The sequence below is a fragment of the Mangifera indica genome, chromosome 1 (assembly GCF_011075055.1).
Source record: "Mangifera indica cultivar Alphonso chromosome 1, CATAS_Mindica_2.1, whole genome shotgun sequence".
In the NCBI taxonomy this organism is placed as follows: Eukaryota; Viridiplantae; Streptophyta; class Magnoliopsida; order Sapindales; family Anacardiaceae; genus Mangifera; species Mangifera indica.
Genome location: NC_058137.1, coordinates 6,507,977 through 6,519,290, shown reverse-complemented (window position 1 = coordinate 6,519,290; position 11,314 = coordinate 6,507,977). Strand labels below are relative to the sequence as shown.

The 11,314-nt window shown below is 33.5% G+C and overlaps 1 protein-coding gene across 1 annotated transcript; it reads left to right on the top strand.

The window, feature by feature from the left end:
* The first annotated feature begins 1,699 nt into the window (after positions 1-1,699).
* Positions 1,700-4,388, top strand: LOC123211723 (tubby-like F-box protein 2). The gene is made up of 5 exons (XM_044630579.1): positions 1,700-1,938; positions 2,267-2,657; positions 2,758-2,845; positions 3,287-3,416; positions 3,505-4,388. Exons 2-5 carry the CDS (start codon positions 2,304-2,306, stop codon positions 4,175-4,177), a joined length of 1,245 nt encoding a protein of 414 aa, XP_044486514.1. The 5' UTR covers positions 1,700-1,938; positions 2,267-2,303; the 3' UTR covers positions 4,178-4,388.
* The last annotated feature ends 6,926 nt before the right edge of the window (positions 4,389-11,314 follow it).

Below are 11,314 nucleotides of genomic sequence, written 5' to 3'. Positions count from 1 at the left end.
TCATAAGAGGGATAGAGACAGGGATTGAGATACCCTTACTAATCCTCCTTGTTGTCATCCCTAATTTGATCCAAATATTATAACATATTTACTTACTAGTAATCCATTAATTAATGACAGTCATCTTCACACACACACACACATGTTATTTATATGATTTAAATTTTCAGAATTATCCTTCTTATATTTATTCAATATAGGATGAAAAATATTTGGTATCATGTGATCAAACTCACAAATTCAAGATTCAATGAGTGATAAGTTGTCAACCAATGACAAGTTATTCAATCAACTGATAGGTGCATCTCTACCACTAACTGTAAAATAAAAAAGACATATCTTAAGATTGATGCTTAATGACACCAAACAATAATTATGATATCTTGATTGTTGAAAGGCCCCTGCAAATAGGTTAGGGTTTCTTAGAGAGACCAAAAGACATCTAAGGCAAAAGATGATCTACGAATGGGCCATGAGTTTTTTTTTTTTTTTTTTTAGATTTTAGGATAGAGTAGGAAACAATCCTTGTTGTTTGAGAAAGTTTAACATATGTGTCTTCAATCCAACAACTTATAAAAAATGTAATTGATGACACATTTAAGATATCTGAATTAACTTGACAAATATACGAATTGCACATGTGGCATGTTAAATGCTCAAATGGAGACATTATATTTGTGACATACCACAAGCAACAATCATGGCTCTCTATATGTTGTGCATTTGTGTAGACTAGTTAAGAGTTTTTGAAGCCTCACTTGCACTCTAAATCCAAGAGGCTGGGGGATAATTATGTTGTCAAAACTTTTCATCTGTTGAATTCATGGATTTGACACACAAGAACCAACAAGCTATCAGATAGTGACAAGTTGTTCAATCAACAAATTCAAGGTGCAACTAAGAAACATTCCATCCAGAATTAGCAAGGAGAACAAAAGTTGACAATTATCATAAGTTTTGCAAACTCATACATAAGAAATAGTATTTTCTTATTATCATGACATCACTTCAATGAATTCTATAGTTATAATTGAAAAGCAATTATTCTCCTACTATATCGAAGCACACATTCATCTCATAACCATAAAAAATCGTGATATCATGATTTACATATTTTTTGCACATGTACCCCTAACTTTTCTTCGACAAATAAGCTATTATGGTATTTAGTATTCTCACTATAAATTTGCTTTTATTCTTACTAAGTACATTTAATAATATGACTATGAACATAAATTTAATAACATAACTGTAAACATAAGTTATCGATTCACCCATCGAACTAGGTTAAAAATCTTATCTGGTCTATGCTCTCATCCACTGAATTTAGTCATTGTGTGACATTCTTTTGGTTGGCACTAATCTAATCTGACACTTGCTACATAAAAACATTTTTAGGTCTTTAAACGTTGTGAATAAACATAAATGTGAAAAAAAACTATTTTAATACAAACAAGATTTGGTCAAAATCATAAATACAAGTGGGTAACATCACTATCATTGCAGCGGTAAATTACAAAAAATGTCAGTCTTACATGAACAGAAATCAAGATAAAATTTTTATTAAAAGTTGCCACGCGTATATACAGTACGAGCAAAGCAGGCTTAGTGTGAGTTAAAATCCATAGTATTTTGATTACATTACAACTTTTTTGACGGATCAATACTATTAGAATAATGGAATATGTTAGATAATTTTAAGGATAAAAAAGCGTAAAGTGGGTTTGGATCCGTTTTAAGGGGGAGGGAGAGAGCTGATAGGTGGAGGGTGTGTGGGTTAAGGAGGAGGTGGTGGTGGTGGTGGTTGTGACGGTGGCGGTACAGAGAGGAACGAGAAGGGCATGTTGGGAATATGATAACAAACAAGGCATGTTCTTAGTTTCTTCCATTTCCATCTGTTGGCTTGCATCGTCTTCCGTTTCATTGCAGGCGTTTCAGGTCGGTTTCATTTCTTTTATACATTGTGTATTATTTTTTGGCTTTTGTGTTTGATAAATGAATCATTCAATGTTCCTTTTGATGTGTTTTTTTTTCTTGGAAATTTGATGGTATTTTCAAGAATTTCTTTTGAGGTGTTCTTAAATGTTCAAGATATCATTTTAGGTATAGAATGAATTGAAGTTGTACGTTTTTGCGTGGCTTTCTCATTATTAAAATGGTAGATCATAGTTTCTATTTGATATCTTGAATATATCTACAAATGCCCCCTTACCCGAAAAAATCATGTTAATTTCTGTGTTCATATGTTCTTTATATGTGTATGCAGCTTGTGTGTTAAAGGGATTTGGTATGTTGGTGTAAAGATGTCGTTTAAAAGCATTGTTCGTGAGCTTAAGGAGATGAAAGATGGGATTGGCAGTATACCAAGGAGAGGAGTGGAAGCCAAGCATCAGCGCAGCCGTAAAAAAAATCATATAGCTCCCGATCAAGCTTTGCTCCCATCTGACTCAGATCAACAGAGTAAGTGGGCAAATCTACCACCTGAATTGCTTTTAAACATTGTCAGGAGGGTAGAGGAGAGTGAGACCTCGTGGCCAGCTCGTGCGGTGGTTGTTTTTTGTGCTTCAGTTTGTAGGTCATGGAGGGAAGTTACCAAGGAAATTGTTAGAACCCCTGAGCAGTGTGGAAGGCTTACATTTCCAATCTCACTTAAGCAGGTACTTCTTATGTTTCTCCCATTATTAATGTGTCTTTACTTATCCATGTTCCCAGTTTATTTGACTAGGTTTTACTGCTTGTCTTTATGCTTATAAACAGCCCGGTTCCCGTGACTTTCCCATACAATGCTTTATTAGAAGGGATAGAGCAACTGCTACATATCTTTTGTTCTTCGGTCTGATGCCTTGTAAGTTCTCTTATCCTCTTAATTTTCATTTGTGTGGAATATAGATTTGTATGCCTGTATATATTACTTTACTGATTAAGATTTTCTGTCTTCGAATTCATATCCTTGCATTTGTACTCTTTTAGATTTTGTTGTCGAGTCTATGAGTGATTATCCACCACTCCTGTTTTAGCCCTGTTCCTGTATTGAATGGATTTCAAGAACCTTTCTATTGAAATATAGTTTTTTTTCTGTAGTTCACTGTCCAGAAACTTAATATGACATTACCTTTACATAAATTTACAACATTATCAAGGATTACATAGAGCTAGGATAAAGTTATCCTTTCTTTCAAACCTCTGAAAGTTTGGCTCATTTAGTAGCTCAAATTTATACATTTTTGAGATGGGATTTACATTAGCTGGTAAGAGGTGTGCATTGGTGATGGTGTTGAATTGACAGCTGAGGATGGCAGCGATAAGTTGCTGTTAGCAGCCAGAAAGGTTAGAAGAGCAACATGCACAGACTTTCTGATATCTTTGGTTGCTGATGATTTTTCTCGGCCCAGTAGTACATATGTTGGTAAACTGAGGCAAGTGTTTGTTCAATACACTTGTTACTAAAGTTTCTGAGCTTTTCTTCACTTTGCATTAAAAAACTTATTGCCACAATTTCTACAGGTCTAACTTTTTGGGTACTAAGTTCACCATACATGACGGCCAACCTCCATGTGGTATGGCCATTCAGCCAACTAATCGTATGAGTCGCAGGTTTCATTCTAAGCAGGTCTCTCCAAGAGTACCGGCATATAACTACAGAATAGGCACCATCTCCTATGAGTTCAATGTTCTGCGCACGAGAGGACCAAGGAGAATGAATTGCATCATGAACTCTATTCCTTTCTCTTCCATTGAGGAGGGAGGAGCTGCACCAATGCCATCATCGTTCCCACAGTCTTTTGAGGAGCACTTGTCTTCCGTCCCAGGTTTCAAGGAAAAGGGACCAGTGACATGTAGTGGGGTCCCAGGTTTGTCAGTTTCACCAGGATTGACAATGGGCTCTCCTGAGCCGCTGGTTTTAAAAAATAAGGCTCCTAGATGGCATGAGCAGCTACAATGCTGGTGCCTAAATTTTAAAGGGCGTGTCACAGTTGCTTCTGTTAAGAATTTCCAGCTTGTGGCAGCTATTGACCCAACCCACAATGAGCCAACTGCAGAGCAGGAAAAGGTAATTCTGCAATTTGGAAAAATTGGAAAAGATATCTTCACCATGGATTATCACTACCCACTCTCTGCCTTCCAAGCCTTTGCAATCTGCCTCAGCAGCTTTGACACGAAACCAGCTTGTGAATGACATCAATGCTGTGCTAGATATGGATGCATTGTCCCTGTAATTGCATCCTTAAAATTTATGTCAAAGCTGATCATGCATGATCATTTGCAACTCAATTTTAGCAATGTGGTCGAAATTTTCCAGTCATGTAATTTGACTTGTATTTTCTTTCAATCATCCTGTCGCTACTGAAATTAAAATTAAGGAAGTTAAATGTATTATATTTGTATGATATTGCAGTGTGTCCTAGTTATTGATCTAACAAAATTGTATAAGCTTCTGAGATACCATGCTTGCTTTTATCTTTAAGGTGACATTACTATGCCCTTAGTTTAAGCTAAGCTTTGTAAAGAGGATAGATAAATAAGATGCGGATATTGGTTGTAACTTAAATTCTTGGATTGAACCTTGATTTGCCTGTAAACTCTCAACCGTTATTGACCTTCCCCAATTGTCCAATATTAAATTTACCACAAAGTTCTCGTCATATTGGTAACCTCTTTGCTACTGCAGATACCAAGTTTCTCTGGGTATCTTGTAAATATTATTCATAACCAAAAATTGCATTTAAAGCTTGAGCCCAACATATTTTTCTCTTCTCAGCTTGACTTTGCATAGTTCCATTTCTTTCTCACAACTTTTTAACGATGGGAGGTTAAAGAATGGTTACTATTGAATGATTGTATTGCAGAAGCTGTTATTTCACCTGTGTAATTACCTGAGCTTTACAAGTGACCTTAAAAGGAGAAAACGTTTTGTGCTGAGAAATGATGTTGGTTCTTGGTCATTGGCATCTGGATCCATTTCTGTGTTGAAGTTTGGTTCTCACTGGATGATCTGGAACGTGGGAAGAATAAAGGAGATGGAAATAGAAATGGCAAAGGAATTAAGAGCAATATATGCCTGTAATTTCTTATTTTAAATTAAAAGTGGAACTGATTTGCTCTCTGGTCAAAATCAATTAAGGCGTAACATCTTTGATTCAATACTCTAGTTAGGCATACTATTCATCATGATTTTACTTCTAAATTTTGTAACCCAAAACATGTTTTGATAGTTTGAAGAGTTCACAGACTATTTAACTAGTTAAATTTTTTCATCACTAATTGATGTGAAATACACAGATAGACCCAATGTTTTTTTTGTACTTTACTGATGTGAAATTTATCTAAAGGTGTCATATAGACCCCTTTACGAGATTTAACATTCTCACTAAGGTTTGCCGAGAACGTTGAGGTTTGCCCCATCATCGCTCAATCCTTGGTTCAATAGCCCCATTTACTATCAAGATATTGTCTACTCTAGATACACAGTCTATTATAGTTTTATTTCTGAATTTTGTAACAAAAAATACGTTTTGACAGTTTTAGAAGCTAACAGACTATTTACTAAATCAAATCTTTTTATCTTTAATTGATGTAGGATGCATAAACAGGTTCAACATTTTTTCCGTATTTATCGATATGAGATTTGTCTAAAAGTGTCACATAAAGGTTGTCAGCAAATCCATGACTAGTTCGAGTAGTATAAGCACGTTTGAGTCTCAAATCAACCGCTCTCACTCCACCATCTACTGCCACTTCTATAAATTCATGTATCTATTTGCCGAGCACCATCACATGATTTTGCTGGATCCTTCCTTCCAACAGCAGTTTCTCTCTACTACTACATTGATATGACACAAGAAATGATCAAAGTGATATGACCTACAATTCAAGTTGTTTTCTAGATATTCTAAGCAAAAGAAGCAAAATGTCAGAGGAATGAGTACAGCACACAATTTCAGCCCTTCTTGAACATCTTAATGCTGTAGATTCTACATGAATTGGAGGGAAGCGCATGATATCTATATAACTTCAAGCTTCAACGTCCCACATTTTCTTATAACAAAGTGAGGAATTCCTCCAAAGTAAATTGAGTAGGGTTCCTACACAAAACATTAAATAGATTGAAATTAGGGTATTAGTGATTGAAAACTAAGAAGGAAGAATAAAATTTAGGAAAACAAAAGATGTAGAAGAAGACGCACATAAGTATCCCTCCCATTAAGGTGGTCTGACAACGCAGCAATTTGCAAACAAAGTTTTCCCTGCATTGCTGGTGAAAATTAGCGGAAGAAACATACAAGATCAGAGAAGAATGTTGAGCATGAAATCTCATGCCTCAATCACAACACAAGCTACTCAGTTCTCATATATCAACTAATCAGCAAGCATTATGGTAAAACTTATTTTAAGGATTTCCATTTCCAAACAACTTTTGGCTCCATGCTATGTACTCGACATTCTCCTGTATGCTTAAAATAATAATGATCAGGCATCACAGATTTCATTTATTTCAGCAACTATAACAAATCATACAACAGACAGGATCTTAGTAGTCAAAATGTGTTGAAATATACGTGGTTGCATGCTTTCTTACCAGATTTTGATATACAAAGTTTAAGAATTCTCACTGTTGCTTGCGCACACTTCCAATACTTGGTAATAGCTACATGCTAAAGGTAACCAACTATCAGTAAATGGAGGTGGAAGTACTCAAAATAAAATCAATTACACTTTCATATGATGCAAGATGGAAACTAAACTTTGATCATGAGATATCTAATGTGAAATGGTTTAAAGTGCATTTGGTTTGGATAACACTTTATTATAAAAAATAAAATACTGGCTATAAATTATTATTATAATTAATAAAAATTGATAAATTTAAATAATTATGATGTTTGGTTGAGTAAAATAAAAGAATACTAACATATATTTTACTTAAATATCCTAAAAATTATTGAATATAATTATTTTAAAATATTTTTCAACATAGTTATATTAAATAAAAAAAATATTTTTGCCTTAAAAAATTAGTAAATAAATGTAATAACCAAAAGTCATATTAAAAATAAAAGAGGGAAATCTAATGCATACTTGCACATTTTTTTTGGTTAACCGGGACCTCATTCATATCTGTTGGATAGGTAAACTTGAGGCACAATGACCAAACCCATTACTACTACATCAGATAAGTTAAGGTTTTACAAGTGTAGCAGAGACTCAAACCCATATTTTTACTTTGAAAGTTTTGATATTCTTCTGCTTTTGCTAACTCTTGAGGTCGCATACTTGTAACTTTACCTTCTTTTAGAACTAAATGTTAACCAAATGTATATAAAAGAGCAAAGGAGCAAAGGGGATGATTTTTATTATGCTATAAATTTGTGGGAACACCATAGACGTATATATTCCAAGTAAGTCAAAGTTTCATAAACATGATAGAGGTTTAAACCTAGATTTTTGTATTGAAAGTTTTAATATTCTATCAGTTTTACTAACTTTTAAGAATACATACTTGCAACTTTACCTTCTTTTAGAACCAAATATTAACCAAATGTAAATAAAAGAAAAAAGGAGAAGAGGGGATGATTTTGATTACGCTATAAGTTTGTGGGAACCCCATAGATGTATGCATTCTGACATACATTAAAATTTTGGTTACTTGACTTTCACACACTTATTTCTCCAAGAAGATCTTCAAATATCCATACCAGACTTATTCGAGCCTTCTTATGGTTCTATTGACATTCTTCTTTCCAAAACCCTCAATTATGTACTAACCAGTTATCACTCACGGCTGACTGGACTTCAAATCACACGAGGATTTTTGGATAAGGAAGACAAAGAGTTATGGAAGAAATAGAGGGACCTACAGAATATCTTAAAATAAATTTTTGGAAAAGCAAGGATGATTTTTGAATATAGAACAATATTATAAAATATAAATATAATATTCGTTATCTAAATAAACCAGTGAATACAGAATGAAATAAAAAATTCATCAGCCGGAGGTGAATTTTAATTTTTGTTTATTTCATTCCAAACCTCCACAGCAAGAGTATTAATTGAAAAAAATTATATAAACCTTGTAAATGAGACATCATAAAGCTTTTTTTTCGTAATGTATATTCTATTAAAAATATAATAACATTCAGGCATCGTTTCTTTTTTTCTTTTTTCTTTTAACGAGCAACTTTATCCAAGTTAAAACTCTATATCTAATGACAGATCTTACAACCAAGCATAAACAACTGTTATAGCTATGAGTTGTTTTCTCTTTTGTATGGTTTGAAGAGACTGTAAAAACCCTGAAATCACTGAATTGAGTCATCTTATCTATCCTTTCTTTTAAGGCAAATGCACTTATGCTCACATCTATTTCGGTGAGGAGAAAATGCTGAGTTTAACGAGGATAAGTATGTAATGATGTACATACCTGGGCAGACATTTGAGCTTTAGCATTGTTTATTAAGCAGATGATTTTGATGGAAGCTCGTGATAACATATGGCTACAAATAAAAATTATGAGAATTGTAAGGTCATATGTATGGTTATGCAAATTGTTCCGGCGAGAAATTAATCTGCTGAAAAGCTAAAAAATTGAAGATGTTTCCAGGGTTAATGTCCAATTCGGCAGCCTAATTAGTAAATAAGGGAAAAAGAAAAAAATGATACACGAATTATACATGTATAATATGATAAATAATAAAATATACATTTATAAAAAAACACCTCTAAAATTTCCATATGAAACATATATATAGGATTTAATACGATAAATAATCAATAATATGTTTATAAAGATACGATAATATCTTAATAATTTTAATACTTTTTAAAAATCTTCTATTAAAAATCAATATAATAATTTAAATATAAAATATTTAATTGACTATTAAACTTAATATAACATAATATATAATCAAAATTTTTTATACAATAAATAACATATATCGAGAAAAACAAATAAATAATGAATTTTTATATATGCCACAAGGGAAAAAATATTTATGAGGGGAAAATAAGAAATAAATGCTATTAGGTTTTTTTAATGTGGTAATAATATTTTCATAAACAATTAAAAATAAAAAAAACAATCGTATAATTTAAATTTAGCTAAAAATTTAAAAATATAATATATGATTCTCATTTAATATGAAAATATATGTTTTAAATTCAAAAATTATTTTTAATATATTTAATAGACCATTAATACAAATTATACTTACAAACTAGGTTCGGCAGTCAAGAAATTTGCTCCACATGCCTACTAGTTTAATCTTTAGCCTTGATATACCTTTTAAAGATGAGAAATATTACAGTATCAGCAACATGCCTCGGAAACTTGAACAAAAGGATCTTTCATTACTCGATAAACGAATAAAGATTATACGGAAACTAAGCAGAATCTCAGTTCAAATGTATATCAAAATTCGTTTGGTTGTCATCTGTAAAATGAAGGTCTACTTTCTGACGAAACCAAAAAAAATTGTAACTTACGGAATTATTGCCCCCACATTCGATTTTTATGTGTTCTACATTCACTTAGCCCGTCAAAAGAAAAACAAAATATTGTTATCACAAACTAAACTAGTTATTGTTAAACATCAAGTCATTACAGGCCAATAATGGCGGTAATACAAATAAAACATTGGATCTAGTAGATGATCTTGGAGAAGGAAATTCGGACCATTCGGATTCATTCCCTGGACTTCTCTAAAAATTTGGAGATTGATGTAGCAGCTGATCATCCTCAACGGAAAAACTGATTGACAAGCTTTTGTAATTCATCCTCCCATGAAGAAAGAGGTTGAACTTGCTGCAACAAAAATTTGATTCAAGAATAAGTTGAAGGAACTTAACAACCCATAAAGAGTTATGGCAGAAATGTTTACATATATGATGAGTTAACATACTTGTTCGAAATCAGGTGGAGTTTCGAGATCAGGCAAAGGCATAACATCAGGCAGAGGGGGCAAAGACATTGAAGTCTCCGGAGAAAACCGACACAAACATCCCTGTCTTTCAGGTTGACGGCTCATCAGTATTTGGTGGTGTGGAGCCGGCAATATAAAGGGATAGTTACTTCTGGATTTTGAATTAACTGGTTTAAAGGTGGGAAATTTACCATTCTGCTTCATTTTCATAAGCATTTAAGAACAAGTCAGTTGCATTCAACCGGCCAAACATTGAGAAGATTGAGGGACTGAATTCTTACCCAGTTTAGGCGCAATTCCTCACTCTCCATGAAAGTTTGCGGGTCTACTTGCTGCTTGAGAACCTGCAATATAATTAAACTCCGACGTATTAATTTTTTAATAATATATTTGCTTTTTGAACAAGACTACATGACGAGTTTAGAGATAAATATGTTACCTCGCGTTTCCTTTGAAGACTCCTAACATACTTTGCTGCGTCTTCAAGAATAGTAACTGTATCTGAACCTTTGGAGGAACAAGCAGGGAGTAAATTCTTTAACCATTTCAACTTATCGCTAAAAGTCAGTTTCTTTTCCTGTAAACAAGAGACAGGACATAACAAAGATCTTAGTGAAAATTAAAGTTCTTATGTAACATTAAAATTTATCTCTTAATTCTGGAAATTTTACTTCTTCAGCTGTATCATTATCCTCAGAGGCCTCCTCACTTGCGGAAGAACTTAACCTTCTCCTTTTAACTTTGTCCCGTGGTTGAGTTTCCGGTAGCTCCTGAAATACCGAGAATATAAGTTAGAAATTAGCGAACAGGAAAATGAAAAAATATATATATATATATAAAATGGAAAAAAAACATACCTCTCCATTTGTAAATGTGGCTGTATAATTTTCACCTAGGACTACACCATCATCACAATCTTTAGCTACAACTCCACCATCTAAATTGATGGGAGAATTCTCGAAGGACTTCCGAGAAGCCCTGGTCAAGAATTCGTCGATTTCCGTTCCCAAAAATGAAATATCGCCACCGTCTGTGGATTGGCGTGCACCCAAATAAGTTTCGGACGTTAAATTCGGCAAATTAGATACCTTTGCTCGGCATATTGAACTACTATCCGTCTTACCATACAAGTTAAACCCAGGAACTGAACTTAACTCAGTTGAGTTATAATCAATCCCATTAACCCTGGAAGGTAAGTTTTCCGTGGGGTTCGCAAAGCGTAACAAGTCTGATAAAAAACTGTTTCTCATCTTCCTTTTGAAAAAAAAAAAAAAACTAGAAAAGAAGTTAAGTAAGAGATGAAGTTTGAGGCTGAAGAGACGAAAGGGGAGTTAGAGAGAGTCACAAAGTTAGAGGCAGAGGGGAGTCGTTCCGTTAGAAATGCATGCGTATAT

Coding starts and splice junctions, on each gene's coding strand:
- LOC123211723 (XM_044630579.1), top strand. CDS start 2,304: ATGTCGTTTAAAAGCATTGTTCGTGAGCTTAAGGAGATGAAAGATGGG. Junction 2,658..2,757: donor TTCCAATCTCACTTAAGCAG/GTACTTCTTATG, acceptor GCTTATAAACAG/CCCGGTTCCCGTGACTTTCC. Junction 3,417..3,504: donor ACATATGTTGGTAAACTGAG/GCAAGTGTTTGT, acceptor CAATTTCTACAG/GTCTAACTTTTTGGGTACTA.